This window comes from Mobula birostris, chromosome 8 (genome assembly GCF_030028105.1).
Source record: "Mobula birostris isolate sMobBir1 chromosome 8, sMobBir1.hap1, whole genome shotgun sequence".
In the NCBI taxonomy this organism is placed as follows: Eukaryota; Metazoa; Chordata; class Chondrichthyes; order Myliobatiformes; family Myliobatidae; genus Mobula; species Mobula birostris.
The window spans coordinates 105,563,686-105,590,152 of NC_092377.1; the positions used below are offsets into that span (position 1 = coordinate 105,563,686).

The window sequence follows — 26,467 nt, forward strand, 5'->3', positions numbered from 1 at the left end:
GAGTGGAATTTTTGGAGTATAAAATGGGATGAGGGTAAATAGGATGACCATGAGACCCTGATGGTCAATGTGGACTTTGGACCGATTTATGTTCACACTGTGTGGCTTTATGACTCAGAGTGAATGATAGAGCAAGGTCATGGGTTGAACTGGCCACTCTTGCTCCACTTTCTTGTATGTCTCAGAACCATAGACCTAGCAGGAGTATACAAACCATTAGAGATCTGCTGTTGATCAGGATAACTGACGACAGTTGTCACTCAGGGTGGAGGGACTTGGTGACGGTGACAGGTGTCCACCGGACATCGACTTACCTTCTGCAAACTGAAGCGAACTTGGGTCCATTGAAAGTGAGGTGTCATTGAAGAGGGCCTTTGCAAGCATGTCCTGCAACCTGGTCACTTCCATGGCGCTCAGTGACCTCTCCGGGGCTTCTTCCTGCGGTTCAAACAGCAGGTCTCCATTCTCCACCTTGTTGGAACCAATGTTTAGCACAGCACTGAGAATGTCACTGGGTGCCGAAAGCCTTCTATCGAAGATCGCAGCAAAGTAAATCAGCTGACTGTCTGCACTGGAAGGAAAGAGATCCACAGTCAAGACATCCTTAAAATTTTGTTTCAGAAAAGATCTACAGCTTCATTTCATCCCATGCCATGAGGAGTAGAGTTAGACAGTGTGGAAAGGCCATTCAGCCCAAATCATCCATGCTGACCAAACTGTCTACCCATTTGCTGTATTTAACCCATATCCCTCTGAAGTTTGCTATCCATGAACCTGTGCAAGTATTTTTTAACTTTATAGTTGTGCCTACCTATACCATCTACTCTGGCAGCTTATAACCACAACCTCTGGGTGAAAAACCTCACGTCCCTCCTCAATGCCCTCTGTTTTATACTCACTTTCCCTGGAAAAAAGACTGTGATAATTCCCCTCATCTGTGCTCTTTGTGATTTTATATACCTGCAAGTCACCACTGAGTCTCCTACCTTCCATCGAAAAGTGTCTCAGCCTAGCCAGCCTCTCATTTTAACATAAGCCCTCCAGTCCCAGTAGCAATCACGTCAATCCTTTTGGCATCCTTTCCAGCTTAATCACACCATGTCTATCACTGGTTGATCAGTCAGGGCCAAGCCAGCTGGACTGGCATTGAAGCCAAGACATTTGATTACACTGATATAGTAAACTGGCCTTTGAACTGCATCTACAGCACAATTAGCACTGTTCCTGAGTTCCTTCTCCGTCTCCTTTTATCTCACAAGATCCTTAACGTAACAATTAACTTTTAAAGAAGGTAAACTGGAATGAAGGGAGAGGGCAGGACAGATTCATTAAAATATCACTGCTTTATCAATGATTTTGTGGCCACCATCCTGAGTCCAAACCATATTCCACAATGTTGCACTCTCCCTACCAGTGCCCTATACCCTTGCCCAGCCCTGGACCCACTCCTCACCTCCGGTACCCTCACCCTAGGCCCAGACTCACTCCACACCTCCTGAACCCTCCCCATCTAGACCCACTCTACACCTCCTGAACCTTCCCCAGGCCTAGACCCATTCCACACCTCCTGTACTCTCACCCCAGTCCTAGACCCGCTCCCCACCTCCTGAACCTTCCCCCAGACCTAGATCTGCTCCCCACCTCCCAAACACACCAGAGGCGTAGACCAATTCCCACCTCCTGAACCCCTACCACACCCCTCATCCCTATACCCTCCCCATACCCAGACCTCCTCCCCACCTCCTGAACCCTGTCCCCTACCCCCCAGTGCCTTTATGTCCCCCCCCCCACACCAATTGCTACATCCTGTCCCTACCCCTGCACCCTTCACCTTCCGCTTGGGTATTTGAGTACAGAAACACTGGCTCGACCAACCAAACCTCAGGAGGGGAGTGGGAGATGCCCAAAGGTGCATATTGGGTGTCGATACTGTACCAACATAATTCTTCAGTTTACCTGAATCCTAACATCCGGACACCTTTGAATCCTGGGAGGATTTCAAACAGGTTCTGCATCTGTGAAGAAAACAATACATTGAGACCTCGGAGTGATGTGGTCTGTGAGTCAGTCTTGCACTGGGTCGATACAAGTCACACACTGTAAGGATCCCAGTGCAGGACAAATGGGTCTGTTGTAGAGATACCAGAGCAGGACTATGGGTCTGTTGCAGAGATCCCAGTGCAGGACTATGGCCCAGTACAGAGATCCCAGTGCAGGATAATGGGTCTGTTGTAGAGATCCCAGTGCAGGACTATGGGTCTGTTGTAGAGATCCCAGTGGAGGACTATGGGTCTGTTGTAGAGATCCCAGTGCAGGACTATGGGTCTGTATAGAGATCCCAGTGCAGGACTATGGGTTTGTTACAGAGATCCCAGAGCAGGATAATGGGTCTGTTGTAGAGATCCCAATGCAGGATAATGGGTCTGTTGTAGAGATCCCAGTGCAGGACTATGGGTCTGTTGCAGAGATCCCAGTGCAGGACTATGGGTTTGTTGTAGAGATCCCAATGCAGGATAATGGGTCTGTTGTAGAGATCCCAGTGCAGGACTATGGGTCTGTATAGAGATCCCAGTGCAGGACTATGGGTCTGTTGTAGAGATCCCAGTACAGGACTATAGGTCTGTTGTAGAGATCCCAGACCAGGACTATGGGTCTGTTGTAGAGATCCCAGTGCAGGACTATGGGTCTGTTGTAGAGATCCCAGTGCAGGACTATGGGTCTGTTGCAGAAATCCCAGTGCAGGACTATGGGTCTGTATAGAGATCCCAGTGCAGGACTATGGGTCTGTTGTAGAGATCCCAGTGCAGGACTATGGGTCTGTTGTAGAGATCCCAGTGCAGGACTATGGGTCTGTATAGAGATCCCAGTGCAGGACTATGGGTCTGTATAGAGATCCCAGTGCAGGACTATGGGTCTGTTGTAGAGATCCCAGTGCAGGACTATGGGTCTGTTGTAGAGATCCCAGTGCAGGACTATGGGTCTGTTGCAGAGATCCCAGTGCAGGACTATGGGTCTGTTGTAGAGATCCCAGTGCAGGACTATGGGTCTGTTGTAGAGATCCCAGTGGAGGACTATGGGTCTGTTGCAGAGATCCCGGTGCAGGACCATGGGTCTGTATAGAGATCCCAGTGCAGGACTATGGGTCTGTATAGAGATCCCAGTGCAGGACTATGGGTCTGTTGCAGAGATCCCAGTGCAGGACTATGGGTCTGTATAGAGATCCCAGAGCAGGACTATGGGTCTGTATAGAGATCCCAGTGCAGGACTATGGGTCTGTATAGAGATCCCAGTGCAGGACTATGGGTCTGTTGCAGAGATCCCAGTGCAGGACTATGGGTCTGTATAGAGATCCCAGAGCAGGACTATGGGTCTGTATAGAGATCCCAGTGCAGGACTATGGGTCTGTATAGAGATCCCAGTGCAGGACTACGGGTCTGTTGCAGAGATCCCAGTGCAGGTCTATGGGTCTGTATAGAGATCCCAGTGCAGGACTATGGGTCTGTATAGAGATCCCGGTGCAGGTCTATGGGTCTGTATAGAGATCCCAGTGCAGGACTATGGGTCTGTATAGAGATCCCAGTGCAGGACTATGGGTCTGTATAGAGATCCCAGTGCAGGACAATGGGTCTGTTGCAGAGATCCCAGTGTAGGACAATGGGTCTGTTGTAGAGATCCCAGTGCAGGACTATGGGTCTGTATAGAGATCCCAGTGCAGGACTATGGGTCTGTATAGAGATCCCAGTGCAGGACTATGGGTCTGTTGCAGAGATCCCAGTGCAGGACAATGGGTCTGTTGTAGAGATCCCAGTGCAGGACTATGGGTCTGTATAGAGATCCCAGTGCAGGACTACGGGTCTGTATAGAGATCCCGGTGCAGGACTACGGGTCTGTATAGAGATCCCGGTGCAGGACTACGGGTCTGTATAGAGATCCCAGTGCAGGACTACGGGTCTGTATAGAGATCCCGGTGCAGGACTACGGGTCTGTATAGAGATCCCGGTGCAGGACTACGGGTCTGTATAGAGATCCCAGTGCAGGACTACGGGTCTGTTGCAGAGATCCCAGTGCAGGAGTATGGGTCTGTTGCAGAGATCCCAGTGCAGGACTATGGGTCTGTTGTAGCGATCCCAGTGCAGGACTATGGGTCTGTATAGAGATCACAGTGCAGGACTATGGGTCTGTTGTAGAGATTCCAGTGCAGGACTATGGGTCTGTATAGAGATCCCAGTGCAGGGCTATGGGTCTGTTGTAGAGATCCCAGTGCAGGAGTATGGGTCTGTTGTAGAGATCCCAGAGCAGTACTATGGGTCTGTATAGAGATCCCAGTGCAGGACTATGGGTCTGTTGTAGAGATCCCAGTGCAGGACTATGGGTCTGTATAGAGATCCCAGTGCAGGACTATGGGTCTGTTACAGAGATCCCAGTGCAGGACTATGGGTTTGTTGTAGAGATCCCAATGCAGGATAATGGGTCTGTTGTAGAGATCCCAGTGCAGGACTATGGGTCTGTTGTAGAGATCCCAGTGCAGGACTATGGGCCTGTTGCAGAAATCCCAGTGCAGGACTATGGGTCTGTATAGAGATCCCAGTGCAGGACTATGGGTCTGTATAGAGATCCCAGTGCAGGACTATGGGTCTGTTGCAGAGATCCCGGTGCAGGACTATGGGTCTGTATAGAGATCCCAGTGCAGGACCATGGGTCTGTATAGAGATCCCAGTGCAGGACTATGGGTCTGTATAGAGATCACAGTGCAGGACTATGGGTCTGTTGTAGAGATCCCAGTGCAGGACTATGGGTCTGTATAGAGATGCCAGTGCAGGGCTATGGGTCTGTTGTAGAGATCCCAGCGCAGGACTATGGGTCTGTTGTAGAGATCCCAGTGCAGGACTATGGGTCTGTATAGAGATGCCAGTGCAGGACTATGGGTCTGTTGTAGAGATCCCAGTGCAGGACTATGGGTCTGTATAGAGATCCCAGTGCAGAACTATGGGTCTGTTGCAGAGATCCCAGTGCAGGACTACGGGACTGTTGCAGAGATCCCAGCGCAGGACTATGGGTCTGTATAAAGATCCCAGTGGAGGACTATGGGTCTGTTGCAGAGATCCCAGTGCAGGACTATGGGTCTGTTGCAGAGATCCCAGTGCAGGACTATGGGTCTGTATAGAGATCCCAGTGCAGGACTATGGGTCTGTATAGAGATCCCAGTGCAGAACTACGGGTCTGTTGCAGAGATCCCAGTGCAGGACTATGGGTCTGTATAGAGATCCCAGTGCAGGACTATGGGTCTGTTGTAGAGACCCCAGTGCAGGACTATGGGTCTGTTGTAGAGATCCCAGTGCAGGACTATGGGTCTGTTGTAGAGATCCCAGTGGAGCACTATGGGTCTGTTGTAGAGATCCCAGTGCAGGACTATGGGTCTGTTGTAGAGATCCCAGTGCAGGACTATGGGTCTGTATAGAGATCCCAGTGCAGGACTATGGGTCTGTATAGAGATCCCAGTGCAGGACTATGGGTCTGTTGCAGAGATCCCAGTGCAGGACTATGGGTCTGTTGTAGAGATCCCAGTGCAGGACTATCGGTCTGTTGTAGAGATCCCAGTGCAGGACTATGGGTCTGTTGCAGAGATCCCAGTGCAGGACTATGGGTCTGTTGCAGAGATCCCAGTGCAGGACTATGGGTCTGTTGCAGAGATCCCAGTGCAGGACTATAGGTCTGTTGTAGAGATCCCAGTGGAGCACTATGGGTCTGTTGTAGAGATCCCAGTGCAGGACTATGGGTCTGTATAGAGATCCCAGTGCAGGAGTATGGGTCTGTTGTAGAGATCCCAGTGCAGGACTATGGGTCTGTATAGAGATCCCAGTGCAGGACTATGGGTCTGTTGTAGAGATCCCAGTGCAGGACTATGGGTCTGTATAGAGATCCCAGTGCAGGACTATGGGTCTGTTGTAGAGATCCCAGTGCAGGACTATGGGTCTGTATAGAGATCCCAGTGCAGGACTATGGGTCTGTTGTAGAGATCCCAGTGCAGGACTATGGGTCTGTATAAAGATCCCAGTGCAGGACTATGGGTCTGTTGCAGACATCCCAGTGCAGGACTACGGGTCTGTTGCAGAGATCCCAGTGCAGGACTATGGGTCTGTTGTAGAGATCCCAGTGCAGGACTATGGGTCTGTATAGAGATCCCAGTGCAGGACTATGGGTCTGTTGTGGAGATCCCAGTGCAGGACTACGGGTCTGTTGTAGAGATCCCAGTGCAGGACTATGGGTCTGTATAGAGATCCCAGTGCAGGACTATGGGTCTGTTGCAGAGATCCCAGTGCAGGACTATGGGTCTGTATAGAGATCCCAGTGCAGGACTATGGGTCTGTTGTAGAGATCCCAGTGCAGGACTATGGGTCTGTTGTAGAGATCCCAGTGCAGGACTATGGGTCTGTTGTAGAGATCTCAGTGCAGGACTATGGGTCTGTATAGAGATCCCAGTGCAGGACTATGGGTCTGTATAGAGATCCCAGTGCAGGACTATGGGTCTGTTGTAGAGATCCCAGTGCAGGACTATGGGTCTGTATAGAGATCCCAGTGCAGGACTATGGGTCTGTTGCAGAGATCCCAGTGCAGGACTATGGGTCTTTTGTAGAGATCCCAGTGCAGGACTATGGGTCTGTATAGAGATCCCAGTGCAGGACTATGGGTCTGTATAGAGATCCCAGTACAGGACTATGGGTCTGTTGTAGAGATCCCAGAGCAGGACTACGGGTCTGTTGCAGAGATCCCAGTGCAGGTCTATGGGTCTGTTGCAGAGATCGCAGAGCAGGACTATGGGTCTGTATAGAGATCCCAGTGCAGGACTATTACCCCATATAGAGATCCCAGTGCAGGGCTATGGGTCTGTTGTAGAGATCCCAGTGCAGGACTATGGGTCTGTATAGAGATCCCAGTGCCGGACTATGGGTCTGTTGCAGAGATCCCAGTGCAGGACTAAGGGGCTGTTGCAGAGATCACAGTGCAGGACTATGGCCCCGTATAGAGATCCCAGTGCAGGACTATGGGTCTGTATAGAGATCCCAGTGCAGGACTATGGGTCTGTTGCAGAGATCCCAGTGCAGGACAATGGGTCTGTTGCAGAGATCCCAGTGCAGGACTATGGGTCTGTTGCAGAGATCCCAGTGCAGGTCTATGGGTCTGTATAGAGATCCCAGTGCAGGACTATGGGTCTGTATAGAGATCCCGGTGCAGGTCTATGGGTCTGTATAGAGATCCCAGTGCAGGACTATGGGTCTGTATAGAGATCCCAGTGCAGGACTATGGGTCTGTATAGAGATCCCAGTGCAGGACAATGGGTCTGTTGTAGAGATCCCAGTGCAGGACTATGGGTCTGTTGCAGAGATCCCAGTGCAGGACAATGGGTCTGTTGTAGAGATCCCAGTGCAGGACTATGGGTCTGTATAGAGATCCCAGTGCAGGACTACGGGTCTGTATAGAGATCCCGGTGCAGGACTACGGGTCTGTATAGAGATCCCGGTGCAGGACTACGGGTCTGTATAGAGATCCCAGTGCAGGACTACGGGTCTGTTGCAGAGATCCCAGTGCAGGAGTATGGGTCTGTTGCAGAGATCCCAGTGCAGGACTATGGGTCTGTTGTAGCGATCCCAGTGCAGGACTATGGGTCTGTATAGAGATCACAGTGCAGGACTATGGGTCTGTTGCAGAGATCCCAGTGCAGGACTATGGGTCTGTATAGAGATCCCAGTGCAGGACTATGGGTCTGTTGTAGAGATCCCAGAGCAGGACTATGGGTCTGTTGTAGAGATCCCAGTGCAGGACTATGGGTCTGTATAGAGATCCCAGTGCAGGACTATAGGTCTGTTGTAGAGATCCCAGTGCAGGACTATGGGTCTGTATAGAGATCCCAGTGCAGGACTATGGGTCTGTTGCAGAGATCCCAGTGCAGGACTACGGGTCTGTTGTAGAGATCGAGGTGCAGGACTATGGGTCTGTATAGAGATCCCAGTGCAGGACTATGGGTCTGTTACAGAGATCCCAGTGCAGGACTATGGGTTTGTTGTAGAGATCCCAATGCAGGATAATGGGTCTGTTGTAGAGATCCCAGTGCAGGACAATGGGTCTGTTGTAGAGATCCCAGTGCAGGACTATGGGCCTGTTGCAGAAATCCCAGTGCAGGACTATGGGTCTGTATAGAGATCCCAGTGCAGGACTATGGGTGTGTATAGAGATCCCAGTGCAGGACTATGGGTCTGTTGCAGAGATCCCGGTGCAGGACTATGGGTCTGTATAGAGATCCCAGTGCAGGACTATGGGTCTGTATAGAGATCCCAGTGCAGGACTATGGGTCTGTATAGAGATCACAGTGCAGGACTATGGGTCTGTTGTAGAGATCCCAGTGCAGGACTATGGGTCTGTATAGAGATGCCAGTGCAGGGCTATGGGTCTGTTGTAGAGATCCCAGCGCAGGACTATGGGTCTGTTGTAGAGATCCCAGTGCAGGACTATGGGTCTGTATAGAGATGCCAGTGCAGGACTATGGGTCTGTTGTAGAGATCCCAGTGTAGGACTATGGGTCTGTTGTAGAGATCCCAGTGCAGGACTATGGGTCCGTATAGAGATACCAGTGCAGGACTATGGGTCTGTTGCAGAGATCCCAGTGCAGGACTACGGGTCTGTTGTAGAGATCCCAGTGCAGGACTATGGGTCTGTTGCAGAGATCCCAGTGCAGGACCTCGGGACTGTTGCAGAGATCCCAGTGCAGGACTATGGATCTGTATAAAGATCCCAGTGGAGGACTATGGGTCTGTTGCAGAGATCCCAGTGCAGGACTATGGGTCTGTTGTAGAGATCCCAGTGCAGGACTATAGGTCTGTTGCAGAGATCCCAGTGCAGGACTATGGGTCTGTTGTAGAGATCCCAGTGCAGGACTATGGGTCTGTATAGAGATCCCAGTGCAGGACAATGGGTCTGTTGTAGAGATCCCAGTGCAGGACTATGGGTCTGTTGCAGAGATCCCAGTGCAGGACAATGGGTCTGTTGTAGAGATCCCAGTGCAGGACTATGGGTCTGTATAGAGATCCCAGTGCAGGACTACGGGTCTGTATAGAGATCCCGGTGCAGGACTACGGGTCTGTATAGAGATCCCGGTGCAGGACTACGGGTCTGTATAGAGATCCCAGTGCAGGACTACGGGTCTGTTGCAGAGATCCCAGTGCAGGAGTATGGGTCTGTTGCAGAGATCCCAGTGCAGGACTATGGGTCTGTTGTAGCGATCCCAGTGCAGGACTATGGGTCTGTATAGAGATCACAGTGCAGGACTATGGGTCTGTTGTAGAGATCCCAGTGCAGGACTATGGGTCTGTATAGAGATCCCAGTGCAGGGCTAGGGGTCTGTTGTAGAGATCCCAGTGCAGGAGTATGGGTCTGTTGTAGAGATCCCAGAGCAGGACTATGGGTCTGTATAGAGATCCCAGTGCAGGACTATGGGTCTGTTGCAGAGATCCCAGTGCAGGACTACGGGTCTGTTGTAGAGATCGCAGTGCAGGACTATGGGTCTGTATAGAGATCCCAGTGCAGGACTATGGGTCTGTTACAGAGATCCCAGTGCAGGACTATGGGTCTGTTGTAGAGATCCCAGTGCAGGACTATGGGTTTGTTGTAGAGATCCCAGTGCAGGACTATGGGTCTGTTGCAGAGATCCTAGTGCAGGACTATGGGTCTGTTGTAGAGATCCCAGTGCAGGACTATGGGTCTGTTGTAGAGATCCCAGTGCAGGACTATGGGTCTGTTGTAGAGATCCCAGTGCAGGATAATGGGTCTGTTGTAGAGATCCCAGTGCAGGACTATGGGTCTGTATAGAGATCCCAGTGCAGGACTATGGGTCTGTTGTAGAGATCCCAGTGCAGGACTATGGGTCTGTATAAAGATCCCAGTGCAGGACTATGGGTCTGTTGCAGACATCCCAGTGCAGGACTACGGGTCTGTTGCAGAGATCCCAGTGCAGGACTATGGGTCTGTTGCAGAGATCCCGGTGCAGGACTATGGGTCTGTATAGAGATCCCAGTGCAGGACTATGGGTCTGTATAGAGATCCCAGTGCAGGACTATGGGTCTGTATAGAGATCACAGTGCAGGACTATGGGTCTGTTGTAGAGATCCCAGTGCAGGACTATGGGTCTGTATAGAGATGCCAGTGCAGGGCTATGGGTCTGTTGTAGAGATCCCAGCGCAGGACTATGGGTCTGTTGTAGAAATCCCAGTGCAGGACTATGGGTCTGTATAGAGATGCCAGTGCAGGACTATGGGTCTGTTGTAGAGATCCCAGTGCAGGACTATGGGTCTGTTGTAGAGATCCCAGTGCAGGACTATGGGTCTGTATAGAGATACCAGTGCAGGACTATGGGTCTGTTGCAGAGATCCCAGTGCAGGACTACGGGTCTGTTGTATAGATCCCAGTGCAGGACTATGGGTCTGTTGCAGAGATCCCAGTGCAGGACTACGGGACTGTTGCAGAGATCCCAGTGCAGGACTATGGGTCTGTATAAAGATCCCAGTGGAGGACTATGGGTCTGTTGCAGAGATCCCAGTGCAGGACTATGGGTCTGTTGTAGAGATCCCAGTGCAGGACTATAGGTCTGTTGCAGAGATCCCAGTGCAGGACTATGGGTCTGTATAGAGATCCCAGCGCAGGACTATGGGTCTGTATAGAGATCCCAGTGCAGAACTACGGGTCTGTTGCAGAGATCCCAGTGCAGGACTATGGGTCTGTTGCAGAGATCCCAGTGCAGGACTATAGGTCTGTTGTAGAGATCCCAGTGGAGCACTATGGGTCTGTTGTAGAGATCCCAGTGCAGGACTATGGGTCTGTTGTAGAGATCCCAGTGCAGGACTATGGGTCTGTTGTAGAGATCCCAGTGCAGGACTATGGGTCTGTATAGAGATCCCAGTGCAGGACTATGGGTCTGTTGCAGAGATCCCAGTGCAGGACTACGGGTCTGTTGTAGAGATCCCAGACCAGGACTATGGGTCTGTTGTTGAGATCCCAGTGCAGGACTATGGGTCTGTTGCAGAGATCCCAGTGCAGGACTATGGGTCTGTTGCAGAGATCCTAGTGCAGGACTATCGGTCTGTTGTAGAGATCCCAGTGCAGGACTATGGGTCTGTTGTAGAGATCCCAGAGCAGGACTATGGGTCTGTATAGAGATCCCAGTGCAGGACTATGGGTCTGTATAGAGATCCCAGTACAGGACTATGGGTCTGTTGTAGAGATCCCAGAGCAGGACTACGGGTCTGTTGCAGAGATCCCAGTGCAGGTCTATGGGTCTGTTGCAGAGATCCCGGTGCAGGACTATGGGTCTGTATAGAGATCCCAGTGCAGGACTATGGGTCTGTATAGAGATCCCAGTGCAGGACTATGGGTCTGTATAGAGATCACAGTGCAGGACTATGGGTCTGTTGTAGAGATCCCAGTGCAGGACTATGGGTCTGTATAGAGATGCCAGTGCAGGGCTATGGGTCTGTTGTAGAGATCCCAGCGCAGGACTATGGGTCTGTTGTAGAAATCCCAGTGCAGGACTATGGGTCTGTATAGAGATGCCAGTGCAGGACTATGGGTCTGTTGTAGAGATCCCAGTGCAGGACTATGGGTCTGTTGTAGAGATCCCAGTGCAGGACTATGGGTCTGTATAGAGATACCAGTGCAGGACTATGGGTCTGTTGCAGAGATCCCAGTGCAGGACTACGGGTCTGTTGTAGAGATCCCAGTGCAGGACTATGGGTCTGTTGCAGAGATCCCAGTGCAGGACTACGGGACTGTTGCAGAGATCCCAGTGCAGGACTATGGGTCTGTATAAAGATCCCAGTGGAGGACTATGGGTCTGTTGCAGAGATCCCAGTGCAGGACTATGGGTCTGTTGTAGAGATCCCAGTGCAGGACTATAGGTCTGTTGCAGAGATCCCAGTGCAGGACTATGGGTCTGTATAGAGATCCCAGCGCAGGACTATGGGTCTGTATAGAGATCCCAGTGCAGAACTACGGGTCTGTTGCAGAGATCCCAGTGCAGGACTATGGGTCTGTTGCAGAGATCCCAGTGCAGGACTATAGGTCTGTTGTAGAGATCCCAGTGGAGCACTATGGGTCTGTTGTAGAGATCCCAGTGCAGGACTATGGGTCTGTTGTAGAGATCCCAGTGCAGGACTATGGGTCTGTTGTAGAGATCCCAGTGCAGGACTATGGGTCTGTATAGAGATCCCAGTGCAGGACTATGGGTCTGTTGCAGAGATCCCAGTGCAGGACTACGGGTCTGTTGTAGAGATCCCAGACCAGGACTATGGGTCTGTTGTTGAGATCCCAGTGCAGGACTATGGGTCTGTTGCAGAGATCCCAGTGCAGGACTATGGGTCTGTTGCAGAGATCCTAGTGCAGGACTATCGGTCTGTTGTAGAGATCCCAGTGCAGGACTATGGGTCTGTTGTAGAGATCCCAGAGCAGGACTATGGGTCTGTATAGAGATCCCAGTGCAGGACTATGGGTCTGTTGTAGAGATCCCAGTGCAGGACTATGGGTCTGTTGTAGAGATCCCAGTGCAGGACTATAGGTCTGTTGTAGAGATCCCAGTGCAGGACTATGGGTTTGTTGTAGAGATCCCAGTGCAGGACTATGGGTCTGTTGCAGAGATCCTAGTGCAGGACTATGGGTCTGTTGTAGAGATCCCAGTGCAGGACTATGGGTCTGTATAGAGATCCCAGTGCAGGACTATGGGTCTGTTGCAGAGATCCCAGTGCAGGACTATGGGTCTTTTGTAGAGATCCCAGTGCAGGACTATGGGTCTGTATAGAGATCCCAGTGCAGGACTATGGGTCTGTATAGAGATCCCAGTACAGGACTATGGGTCTGTTGTAGAGATCCCAGAGCAGGACTACGGGTCTGTTGCAGAGATCCCAGTGCAGGTCTATGGGTCTGTTGCAGAGATCGCAGAGCAGGACTATGGGTCTGTATAGAGATCCCAGTGCAGGACTATTACCCCATATAGAGATCCCAGTGCAGGGCTATGGGTCTGTTGTAGAGATCCCAGTGCAGGACTATGGGTCTGTATAGAGATCCCAGTGCAGGACTATGGGTCTGTTGCAGAGATCCCAGTGCAGGACTAAGGGGCTGTTGCAGAGATCACAGTGCAGGACTATGGCCCCGTATAGAGATCCCAGTGCAGGACTATGGGTCTGTATAGAGATCCCAGTGCAGGACTATGGGTCTGTTGCAGAGATCCCAGTGCAGGACTATGGGTCTGTTGCAGAGATCCCAGTGCAGGACTAAGGGGCTGTTGCAGAGATCACAGTGCAGGACTATGGCCCCGTATAGAGATCCCGGTGCAGGACTACGGGTCTGTATAGAGATCCCAGTGCAGGACTACGGGTCTGTTGCAGAGATCCCAGTGCAGGAGTATGGGTCTGTTGCAGAGATCCCAGTGCAGGACTATGGGTCTGTTGTAGCGATCCCAGTGCAGGACTATGGGTCTGTATAGAGATCACAGTGCAGGACTATGGGTCTGTTGTAGAGATTCCAGTGCAGGACTATGGGTCTGTATAGAGATCCCAGTGCAGGGCTATGGGTCTGTTGTAGAGATCCCAGTGCAGGAGTATGGGTCTGTTGTAGAGATCCCAGAGCAGTACTATGGGTCTGTATAGAGATCCCAGTGCAGGACTATGGGTCTGTTGTAGAGATCCCAGTGCAGGACTATGGGTCTGTATAGAGATCCCAGTGCAGGACTATGGGTCTGTTACAGAGATCCCAGTGCAGGACTATGGGTTTGTTGTAGAGATCCCAATGCAGGATAATGGGTCTGTTGTAGAGATCCCAGTGCAGGACTATGGGTCTGTTGTAGAGATCCCAGTGCAGGACTATGGGCCTGTTGCAGAAATCCCAGTGCAGGACTATGGGTCTGTATAGAGATCCCAGTGCAGGACTATGGGTCTGTATAGAGATCCCAGTGCAGGACTATGGGTCTGTTGCAGAGATCCCGGTGCAGGACTATGGGTCTGTATAGAGATCCCAGTGCAGGACCATGGGTCTGTATAGAGATCCCAGTGCAGGACTATGGGTCTGTATAGAGATCACAGTGCAGGACTATGGGTCTGTTGTAGAGATCCCAGTGCAGGACTATGGGTCTGTATAGAGATGCCAGTGCAGGGCTATGGGTCTGTTGTAGAGATCCCAGCGCAGGACTATGGGTCTGTTGTAGAGATCCCAGTGCAGGACTATGGGTCTGTATAGAGATGCCAGTGCAGGACTATGGGTCTGTTGTAGAGATCCCAGTGCAGGACTATGGGTCTGTATAGAGATCCCAGTGCAGAACTATGGGTCTGTTGCAGAGATCCCAGTGCAGGACTACGGGACTGTTGCAGAGATCCCAGCGCAGGACTATGGGTCTGTATAAAGATCCCAGTGGAGGACTATGGGTCTGTTGCAGAGATCCCAGTGCAGGACTATGGGTCTGTTGCAGAGATCCCAGTGCAGGACTATGGGTCTGTATAGAGATCCCAGTGCAGGACTATGGGTCTGTATAGAGATCCCAGTGCAGAACTACGGGTCTGTTGCAGAGATCCCAGTGCAGGACTATGGGTCTGTATAGAGATCCCAGTGCAGGACTATGGGTCTGTTGTAGAGACCCCAGTGCAGGACTATGGGTCTGTTGTAGAGATCCCAGTGCAGGACTATGGGTCTGTTGTAGAGATCCCAGTGGAGCACTATGGGTCTGTTGTAGAGATCCCAGTGCAGGACTATGGGTCTGTTGTAGAGATCCCAGTGCAGGACTATGGGTCTGTATAGAGATCCCAGTGCAGGACTATGGGTCTGTATAGAGATCCCAGTGCAGGACTATGGGTCTGTTGCAGAGATCCCAGTGCAGGACTATGGGTCTGTTGTAGAGATCCCAGTGCAGGACTATCGGTCTGTTGTAGAGATCCCAGTGCAGGACTATGGGTCTGTTGCAGAGATCCCAGTGCAGGACTATGGGTCTGTTGCAGAGATCCCAGTGCAGGACTATGGGTCTGTTGCAGAGATCCCAGTGCAGGACTATAGGTCTGTTGTAGAGATCCCAGTGGAGCACTATGGGTCTGTTGTAGAGATCCCAGTGCAGGACTATGGGTCTGTATAGAGATCCCAGTGCAGGAGTATGGGTCTGTTGTAGAGATCCCAGTGCAGGACTATGGGTCTGTATAGAGATCCCAGTGCAGGACTATGGGTCTGTTGTAGAGATCCCAGTGCAGGACTATGGGTCTGTATAGAGATCCCAGTGCAGGACTATGGGTCTGTTGTAGAGATCCCAGTGCAGGACTATGGGTCTGTATAGAGATCCCAGTGCAGGACTATGGGTCTGTTGTAGAGATCCCAGTGCAGGACTATGGGTCTGTATAAAGATCCCAGTGCAGGACTATGGGTCTGTTGCAGACATCCCAGTGCAGGACTACGGGTCTGTTGCAGAGATCCCAGTGCAGGACTATGGGTCTGTTGTAGAGATCCCAGTGCAGGACTATGGGTCTGTATAGAGATCCCAGTGCAGGACTATGGGTCTGTTGTGGAGATCCCAGTGCAGGACTACGGGTCTGTTGTAGAGATCCCAGTGCAGGACTATGGGTCTGTATAGAGATCCCAGTGCAGGACTATGGGTCTGTTGCAGAGATCCCAGTGCAGGACTATGGGTCTGTATAGAGATCCCAGTGCAGGACTATGGGTCTGTTGTAGAGATCCCAGTGCAGGACTATGGGTCTGTTGTAGAGATCCCAGTGCAGGACTATGGGTCTGTTGTAGAGATCTCAGTGCAGGACTATGGGTCTGTATAGAGATCCCAGTGCAGGACTATGGGTCTGTATAGAGATCCCAGTGCAGGACTATGGGTCTGTTGTAGAGATCCCAGTGCAGGACTATGGGTCTGTATAGAGATCCCAGTGCAGGACTATGGGTCTGTTGCAGAGATCCCAGTGCAGGACTATGGGTCTTTTGTAGAGATCCCAGTGCAGGACTATGGGTCTGTATAGAGATCCCAGTGCAGGACTATGGGTCTGTATAGAGATCCCAGTACAGGACTATGGGTCTGTTGTAGAGATCCCAGAGCAGGACTACGGGTCTGTTGCAGAGATCCCAGTGCAGGTCTATGGGTCTGTTGCAGAGATCGCAGAGCAGGACTATGGGTCTGTATAGAGATCCCAGTGCAGGACTATTACCCCATATAGAGATCCCAGTGCAGGGCTATGGGTCTGTTGTAGAGATCCCAGTGCAGGACTATGGGTCTGTATAGAGATCCCAGTGCCGGACTATGGGTCTGTTGCAGAGATCCCAGTGCAGGACTAAGGGGCTGTTGCAGAGATCACAGTGCAGGACTATGGCCCCGTATAGAGATCCCAGTGCAGGACTATGGGTCTGTATAGAGATCCCAGTGCAGGACTATGGGTCTGTTGCAGAGATCCCAGTGCAGGACAATGGGTCTGTTGCAGAGATCCCAGTGCAGGACTATGGGTCTGTTGCAGAGATCCCAGTGCAGGTCTATGGGTCTGTATAGAGATCCCAGTGCAGGACTATGGGTCTGTATAGAGATCCCGGTGCAGGTCTATGGGTCTGTATAGAGATCCCAGTGCAGGACTATGGGTCTGTATAGAGATCCCAGTGCAGGACTATGGGTCTGTATAGAGATCCCAGTGCAGGACAATGGGTCTGTTGTAGAGATCCCAGTGCAGGACTATGGGTCTGTTGCAGAGATCCCAGTGCAGGACAATGGGTCTGTTGTAGAGATCCCAGTGCAGGACTATGGGTCTGTATAGAGATCCCAGTGCAGGACTACGGGTCTGTATAGAGATCCCGGTGCAGGACTACGGGTCTGTATAGAGATCCCGGTGCAGGACTACGGGTCTGTATAGAGATCCCAGTGCAGGACTACGGGTCTGTTGCAGAGATCCCAGTGCAGGAGTATGGGTCTGTTGCAGAGATCCCAGTGCAGGACTATGGGTCTGTTGTAGCGATCCCAGTGCAGGACTATGGGTCTGTATAGAGATCACAGTGCAGGACTATGGGTCTGTTGCAGAGATCCCAGTGCAGGACTATGGGTCTGTATAGAGATCCCAGTGCAGGACTATGGGTCTGTTGTAGAGATCCCAGAGCAGGACTATGGGTCTGTTGTAGAGATCCCAGTGCAGGACTATGGGTCTGTATAGAGATCCCAGTGCAGGACTATAGGTCTGTTGTAGAGATCCCAGTGCAGGACTATGGGTCTGTATAGAGATCCCAGTGCAGGACTATGGGTCTGTTGCAGAGATCCCAGTGCAGGACTACGGGTCTGTTGTAGAGATCGAGGTGCAGGACTATGGGTCTGTATAGAGATCCCAGTGCAGGACTATGGGTCTGTTACAGAGATCCCAGTGCAGGACTATGGGTTTGTTGTAGAGATCCCAATGCAGGATAATGGGTCTGTTGTAGAGATCCCAGTGCAGGACAATGGGTCTGTTGTAGAGATCCCAGTGCAGGACTATGGGCCTGTTGCAGAAATCCCAGTGCAGGACTATGGGTCTGTATAGAGATCCCAGTGCAGGACTATGGGTGTGTATAGAGATCCCAGTGCAGGACTATGGGTCTGTTGCAGAGATCCCGGTGCAGGACTATGGGTCTGTATAGAGATCCCAGTGCAGGACTATGGGTCTGTATAGAGATCCCAGTGCAGGACTATGGGTCTGTATAGAGATCACAGTGCAGGACTATGGGTCTGTTGTAGAGATCCCAGTGCAGGACTATGGGTCTGTATAGAGATGCCAGTGCAGGGCTATGGGTCTGTTGTAGAGATCCCAGCGCAGGACTATGGGTCTGTTGTAGAGATCCCAGTGCAGGACTATGGGTCTGTATAGAGATGCCAGTGCAGGACTATGGGTCTGTTGTAGAGATCCCAGTGTAGGACTATGGGTCTGTTGTAGAGATCCCAGTGCAGGACTATGGGTCCGTATAGAGATACCAGTGCAGGACTATGGGTCTGTTGCAGAGATCCCAGTGCAGGACTACGGGTCTGTTGTAGAGATCCCAGTGCAGGACTATGGGTCTGTTGCAGAGATCCCAGTGCAGGACCTCGGGACTGTTGCAGAGATCCCAGTGCAGGACTATGGATCTGTATAAAGATCCCAGTGGAGGACTATGGGTCTGTTGCAGAGATCCCAGTGCAGGACTATGGGTCTGTTGTAGAGATCCCAGTGCAGGACTATAGGTCTGTTGCAGAGATCCCAGTGCAGGACTATGGGTCTGTTGTAGAGATCCCAGTGCAGGACTATGGGTCTGTATAGAGATCCCAGTGCAGGACAATGGGTCTGTTGTAGAGATCCCAGTGCAGGACTATGGGTCTGTTGCAGAGATCCCAGTGCAGGACAATGGGTCTGTTGTAGAGATCCCAGTGCAGGACTATGGGTCTGTATAGAGATCCCAGTGCAGGACTACGGGTCTGTATAGAGATCCCGGTGCAGGACTACGGGTCTGTATAGAGATCCCGGTGCAGGACTACGGGTCTGTATAGAGATCCCAGTGCAGGACTACGGGTCTGTTGCAGAGATCCCAGTGCAGGAGTATGGGTCTGTTGCAGAGATCCCAGTGCAGGACTATGGGTCTGTTGTAGCGATCCCAGTGCAGGACTATGGGTCTGTATAGAGATCACAGTGCAGGACTATGGGTCTGTTGTAGAGATCCCAGTGCAGGACTATGGGTCTGTATAGAGATCCCAGTGCAGGGCTAGGGGTCTGTTGTAGAGATCCCAGTGCAGGAGTATGGGTCTGTTGTAGAGATCCCAGAGCAGGACTATGGGTCTGTATAGAGATCCCAGTGCAGGACTATGGGTCTGTTGCAGAGATCCCAGTGCAGGACTACGGGTCTGTTGTAGAGATCGCAGTGCAGGACTATGGGTCTGTATAGAGATCCCAGTGCAGGACTATGGGTCTGTTACAGAGATCCCAGTGCAGGACTATGGGTCTGTTGTAGAGATCCCAGTGCAGGACTATGGGTTTGTTGTAGAGATCCCAGTGCAGGACTATGGGTCTGTTGCAGAGATCCTAGTGCAGGACTATGGGTCTGTTGTAGAGATCCCAGTGCAGGACTATGGGTCTGTTGTAGAGATCCCAGTGCAGGACTATGGGTCTGTTGTAGAGATCCCAGTGCAGGATAATGGGTCTGTTGTAGAGATCCCAGTGCAGGACTATGGGTCTGTATAGAGATCCCAGTGCAGGACTATGGGTCTGTTGTAGAGATCCCAGTGCAGGACTATGGGTCTGTATAAAGATCCCAGTGCAGGACTATGGGTCTGTTGCAGACATCCCAGTGCAGGACTACGGGTCTGTTGCAGAGATCCCAGTGCAGGACTATGGGTCTGTTGCAGAGATCCCGGTGCAGGACTATGGGTCTGTATAGAGATCCCAGTGCAGGACTATGGGTCTGTATAGAGATCCCAGTGCAGGACTATGGGTCTGTATAGAGATCACAGTGCAGGACTATGGGTCTGTTGTAGAGATCCCAGTGCAGGACTATGGGTCTGTATAGAGATGCCAGTGCAGGGCTATGGGTCTGTTGTAGAGATCCCAGCGCAGGACTATGGGTCTGTTGTAGAAATCCCAGTGCAGGACTATGGGTCTGTATAGAGATGCCAGTGCAGGACTATGGGTCTGTTGTAGAGATCCCAGTGCAGGACTATGGGTCTGTTGTAGAGATCCCAGTGCAGGACTATGGGTCTGTATAGAGATACCAGTGCAGGACTATGGGTCTGTTGCAGAGATCCCAGTGCAGGACTACGGGTCTGTTGTATAGATCCCAGTGCAGGACTATGGGTCTGTTGCAGAGATCCCAGTGCAGGACTACGGGACTGTTGCAGAGATCCCAGTGCAGGACTATGGGTCTGTATAAAGATCCCAGTGGAGGACTATGGGTCTGTTGCAGAGATCCCAGTGCAGGACTATGGGTCTGTTGTAGAGATCCCAGTGCAGGACTATAGGTCTGTTGCAGAGATCCCAGTGCAGGACTATGGGTCTGTATAGAGATCCCAGCGCAGGACTATGGGTCTGTATAGAGATCCCAGTGCAGAACTACGGGTCTGTTGCAGAGATCCCAGTGCAGGACTATGGGTCTGTTGCAGAGATCCCAGTGCAGGACTATAGGTCTGTTGTAGAGATCCCAGTGGAGCACTATGGGTCTGTTGTAGAGATCCCAGTGCAGGACTATGGGTCTGTTGTAGAGATCCCAGTGCAGGACTATGGGTCTGTTGTAGAGATCCCAGTGCAGGACTATGGGTCTGTATAGAGATCCCAGTGCAGGACTATGGGTCTGTTGCAGAGATCCCAGTGCAGGACTACGGGTCTGTTGTAGAGATCCCAGACCAGGACTATGGGTCTGTTGTTGAGATCCCAGTGCAGGACTATGGGTCTGTTGCAGAGATCCCAGTGCAGGACTATGGGTCTGTTGCAGAGATCCTAGTGCAGGACTATCGGTCTGTTGTAGAGATCCCAGTGCAGGACTATGGGTCTGTTGTAGAGATCCCAGAGCAGGACTATGGGTCTGTATAGAGATCCCAGTGCAGGACTATGGGTCTGTATAGAGATCCCAGTACAGGACTATGGGTCTGTTGTAGAGATCCCAGAGCAGGACTACGGGTCTGTTGCAGAGATCCCAGTGCAGGTCTATGGGTCTGTTGCAGAGATCCCGGTGCAGGACTATGGGTCTGTATAGAGATCCCAGTGCAGGACTATGGGTCTGTATAGAGATCCCAGTGCAGGACTATGGGTCTGTATAGAGATCACAGTGCAGGACTATGGGTCTGTTGTAGAGATCCCAGTGCAGGACTATGGGTCTGTATAGAGATGCCAGTGCAGGGCTATGGGTCTGTTGTAGAGATCCCAGCGCAGGACTATGGGTCTGTTGTAGAAATCCCAGTGCAGGACTATGGGTCTGTATAGAGATGCCAGTGCAGGACTATGGGTCTGTTGTAGAGATCCCAGTGCAGGACTATGGGTCTGTTGTAGAGATCCCAGTGCAGGACTATGGGTCTGTATAGAGATACCAGTGCAGGACTATGGGTCTGTTGCAGAGATCCCAGTGCAGGACTACGGGTCTGTTGTAGAGATCCCAGTGCAGGACTATGGGTCTGTTGCAGAGATCCCAGTGCAGGACTACGGGACTGTTGCAGAGATCCCAGTGCAGGACTATGGGTCTGTATAAAGATCCCAGTGGAGGACTATGGGTCTGTTGCAGAGATCCCAGTGCAGGACTATGGGTCTGTTGTAGAGATCCCAGTGCAGGACTATAGGTCTGTTGCAGAGATCCCAGTGCAGGACTATGGGTCTGTATAGAGATCCCAGCGCAGGACTATGGGTCTGTATAGAGATCCCAGTGCAGAACTACGGGTCTGTTGCAGAGATCCCAGTGCAGGACTATGGGTCTGTTGCAGAGATCCCAGTGCAGGACTATAGGTCTGTTGTAGAGATCCCAGTGGAGCACTATGGGTCTGTTGTAGAGATCCCAGTGCAGGACTATGGGTCTGTTGTAGAGATCCCAGTGCAGGACTATGGGTCTGTTGTAGAGATCCCAGTGCAGGACTATGGGTCTGTATAGAGATCCCAGTGCAGGACTATGGGTCTGTTGCAGAGATCCCAGTGCAGGACTACGGGTCTGTTGTAGAGATCCCAGACCAGGACTATGGGTCTGTTGTTGAGATCCCAGTGCAGGACTATGGGTCTGTTGCAGAGATCCCAGTGCAGGACTATGGGTCTGTTGCAGAGATCCTAGTGCAGGACTATCGGTCTGTTGTAGAGATCCCAGTGCAGGACTATGGGTCTGTTGTAGAGATCCCAGAGCAGGACTATGGGTCTGTATAGAGATCCCAGTGCAGGACTATGGGTCTGTTGTAGAGATCCCAGTGCAGGACTATGGGTCTGTTGTAGAGATCCCAGTGCAGGACTATAGGTCTGTTGTAGAGATCCCAGTGCAGGACTATGGGTTTGTTGTAGAGATCCCAGTGCAGGACTATGGGTCTGTTGCAGAGATCCTAGTGCAGGACTATGGGTCTGTTGTAGAGATCCCAGTGCAGGACTATGGGTCTGTATAGAGATCCCAGTGCAGGACTATGGGTCTGTTGCAGAGATCCCAGTGCAGGACTATGGGTCTTTTGTAGAGATCCCAGTGCAGGACTATGGGTCTGTATAGAGATCCCAGTGCAGGACTATGGGTCTGTATAGAGATCCCAGTACAGGACTATGGGTCTGTTGTAGAGATCCCAGAGCAGGACTACGGGTCTGTTGCAGAGATCCCAGTGCAGGTCTATGGGTCTGTTGCAGAGATCGCAGAGCAGGACTATGGGTCTGTATAGAGATCCCAGTGCAGGACTATTACCCCATATAGAGATCCCAGTGCAGGGCTATGGGTCTGTTGTAGAGATCCCAGTGCAGGACTATGGGTCTGTATAGAGATCCCAGTGCAGGACTATGGGTCTGTTGCAGAGATCCCAGTGCAGGACTAAGGGGCTGTTGCAGAGATCACAGTGCAGGACTATGGCCCCGTATAGAGATCCCAGTGCAGGACTATGGGTCTGTATAGAGATCCCAGTGCAGGACTATGGGTCTGTTGCAGAGATCCCAGTGCAGGACAATGGGTCTGTTGCAGAGATCCCAGTGCAGGACTATGGGTCTGTTGCAGAGATCCCAGTGCAGGTCTACGGGTCTGTATAGAGATCCCAGTGCAGGACTATGGGTCTGTATAGAGATCCCGGTGCAGGTCTATGGGTCTGTATAGAGATCCCAGTGCAGGACTATGGGTCTGTATAGAGATCCCAGTGCAGGACTATGGGTCTGTATAGAGATCCCAGTGCAGGACAATGGGTCTGTTGTAGAGATCCCAGTGCAGGACTATGGGTCTGTTGCAGAGATCCCAGTGCAGGACAATGGGTCTGTTGTAGAGATCCCAGTGCAGGACTATGGGTCTGTATAGAGATCCCAGTGCAGGACTACGGGTCTGTATAGAGATGCCGGTGCAGGACTACGGGTCTGTATAGAGATCCCGGTGCAGGACTACGGGTCTGTATAGAGATCCCAGTGCAGGACTACGGGTCTGTTGCAGAGATCCCAGTGCAGGAGTATGGGTCTGTTGCAGAGATCCCAGTGCAGGACTATGGGTCTGTTGTAGCGATCCCAGTGCAGGACTATGGGTCTGTATAGAGATCACAGTGCAGGACTATGGGTCTGTTGCAGAGATCCCAGTGCAGGACTATGGGTCTGTATAGAGATCCCAGTGCAGGACTATGGGTCTGTTGTAGAGATCCCAGAGCAGGACTATGGGTCTGTTGTAGAGATCCCAGTGCAGGACTATGGGTCTGTATAGAGATCCCAGTGCAGGACTATAGGTCTGTTGTAGAGATCCCAGTGCAGGACTATGGGTCTGTATAGAGATCCCAGTGCAGGACTATGGGTCTGTTGCAGAGATCCCAGTGCAGGACTACGGGTCTGTTGTAGAGATCGAGGTGCAGGACTATGGGTCTGTATAGAGATCCCAGTGCAGGACTATGGGTCTGTTACAGAGATCCCAGTGCAGGACTATGGGTTTGTTGTAGAGATCCCAATGCAGGATAATGGGTCTGTTGTAGAGATCCCAGTGCAGGACAATGGGTCTGTTGTAGAGATCCCAGTGCAGGACTATGGGCCTGTTGCAGAAATCCCAGTGCAGGACTATGGGTCTGTATAGAGATCCCAGTGCAGGACTATGGGTCTGTATAGAGATCCCAGTGCAGGACTATGGGTCTGTTGCAGAGATCCCGGTGCAGGACTATGGGTCTGTATAGAGATCCCAGTGCAGGACTATGGGTCTGTATAGAGATCCCAGTGCAGGACTATGGGTCTGTATAGAGATCACAGTGCAGGACTATGGGTCTGTTGTAGAGATCCCAGTGCAGGACTATGGGTCTGTATAGAGATGCCAGTGCAGGGCTATGGGTCTGTTGTAGAGATCCCAGCGCAGGACTATGGGTCTGTTGTAGAGATCCCAGTGCAGGACTATGGGTCTGTATAGAGATGCCAGTGCAGGACTATGGGTCTGTTGTAGAGATCCCAGTGCAGGACTATGGGTCTGTTGTAGAGATCCCAGTGCAGGACTATGGGTCCGTATAGAGATACCAGTGCAGGACTATGGGTCTGTTGCAGAGATCCCAGTGCAGGACTACGGGTCTGTTGTAGAGATCCCAGTGCAGGACTATGGGTCTGTTGCAGAGATCCCAGTGCAGGACTACGGGACTGTTGCAGAGATCCCAGTGCAGGACTATGGATCTGTATAAAGATCCCAGTGGAGGACTATGGGTCTGTTGCAGAGATCCCAGTGCAGGACTATGGGTCTGTTGTAGAGATCCCAGTGCAGGACTATAGGTCTGTTGCAGAGATCCCAGTGCAGGACTATGGGTCTGTTGTAGAGATCCCAGTGCAGGACTATGGGTCTGTATAGAGATCCCAGTGCAGGACAATGGGTCTGTTGTAGAGATCCCAGTGCAGGACTATGGGTCTGTTGCAGAGATCCCAGTGCAGGACAATGGGTCTGTTGTAGAGATCCCAGTGCAGGACTATGGGTCTGTATAGAGATCCCAGTGCAGGACTACGGGTCTGTATAGAGATCCCGGTGCAGGACTACGGGTCTGTATAGAGATCCCGGTGCAGGACTACGGGTCTGTATAGAGATCCCAGTGCAGGACTACGGGTCTGTTGCAGAGATCCCAGTGCAGGAGTATGGGTCTGTTGCAGAGATCCCAGTGCAGGACTATGGGTCTGTTGTAGCGATCCCAGTGCAGGACTATGGGTCTGTATAGAGATCACAGTGCAGGACTATGGGTCTGTTGTAGAGATCCCAGTGCAGGACTATGGGTCTGTATAGAGATCCCAGTGCAGGGCTAGGGGTCTGTTGTAGAGATCCCAGTGCAGGAGTATGGGTCTGTTGTAGAGATCCCAGAGCAGGACTATGGGTCTGTATAGAGATCCCAGTGCAGGACTATCGGTCTGTTGCAGAGATCCCAGTGCAGGACTACGGGTCTGTTGTAGAGATCGCAGTGCAGGACTATGGGTCTGTATAGAGATCCCAGTGCAGGACTATGGGTCTGTTACAGAGATCCCAGTGCAGGACTATGGGTCTGTTGTAGAGATCCCAGTGCAGGTCTATGGGTTTGTTGTAGAGATCCCAGTGCAGGACTATGGGTCTGTATAGAGATCCCAGTGCAGGACTATAGGTCTGTTGTAGAGATCCCAGAGCAGGACTATGGGTCTGTTGTAGAGATCCCAGTGCAGGACTATGGGTCTGTTGTAGAGATCCCAGTGCAGGACTATGGGTCTGTTGCAGAGATCCCAGTGCAGGACTATGGGTCTGTATAGAGATCCCAGTGCAGGACTATGGGTCTGTTGTAGAGATCCCAGTGCAGGACTATGGGTCTGTTGTAGAGATCCCAGTGCAGGACTATGGGTCTGTTGTAGAGATCTCAGTGCAAGACTATGGGTCTGTATAGAGATCCCAGTGCAGGACTATGGGTCTGTATAGAGATCCCAGTGCAGGACTATGGGTCTGTTGTAGAGATCCCAGTGCAGGACTATGGGTCTGTATAGAGATCCCAGTGCAGGACTATGGGTCTGTTGCAGAGATCCCAGTGCAGGACTATGGGTCTTTTGTAGAGATCCCAGTACAGGACTATGGGTCTGTTGTAGAGATCCCAGAGCAGGACTACGGGTCTGTTGCAGAGATCCCAGTGCAGGTCTATGGGTCTGTTGCAGAGATCGCAGAGCAGGACTATGGGTCTGTATAGAGATCCCAGTGCAGGACTATTACCCCATATAGAGATCCCAGTGCAGGGCTATGGGTCTGTTGTAGAGATCCCAGTGCAGGACTATGGGTCTGTATAGAGATCCCAGTGCAGGACTATGGGTCTGTTGCAGAGATCCCAGTGCAGGACTAAGGGGCTGTTGCAGAGATCACAGTGCAGGACTATGGCCCCGTATAGAGATCCCAGTGCAGGACTATTGGTCTGTATAGAGATCCAAGTGCAGGACTATGGGTCTGTTGCAGAGATCCCAGTGCAGGTCTATGGGTCTGTATAGAGATCCCAGTGCAGGACTATGGGTCTGTATAGAGATCCCGGTGCAGGACTATGGGTCTGTTGTAGAGATCCCAGAGCAGGACTACGGGTCTGTTGCAGAGATCCCAGTGCAGGACTATGGGTTTGTTGTAGAGATCCCAGTGCAGGACTATGGGCCTGTTGTAGAGATCCCAGTGCAGGACTATAGGTCTGTTGTAGAGATCCCAGTGCAGGACTATGGGTCTGTATAGACATCCCAGTGCAGGACTACGGGTCTGTTGTTGAGATCCCAGCACAGGACTATGGGTCTGCATAGAGATCCCAGTGCAGGACTATGGGTCTGTTGTAGAGATCCCAGTGCAGGACTATGGG

The 26,467-nt window shown here is 51.6% G+C and overlaps 1 protein-coding gene across 1 annotated transcript in view; it reads right to left on the bottom strand.

Annotated features, from left to right (window-relative positions):
- Nucleotides 1-26,467, bottom strand: part of LOC140202037 (interphotoreceptor matrix proteoglycan 1-like) — a 169,565-nt gene that overhangs the window by 35,950 nt on the left and 107,148 nt on the right. Inside the window, 2 exon segments of the mRNA XM_072266898.1 lie at nt 315-571; nt 1,936-2,015. Of these exon segments, the coding sequence (XP_072122999.1) occupies nt 315-571; nt 1,936-2,015 (337 nt within the window).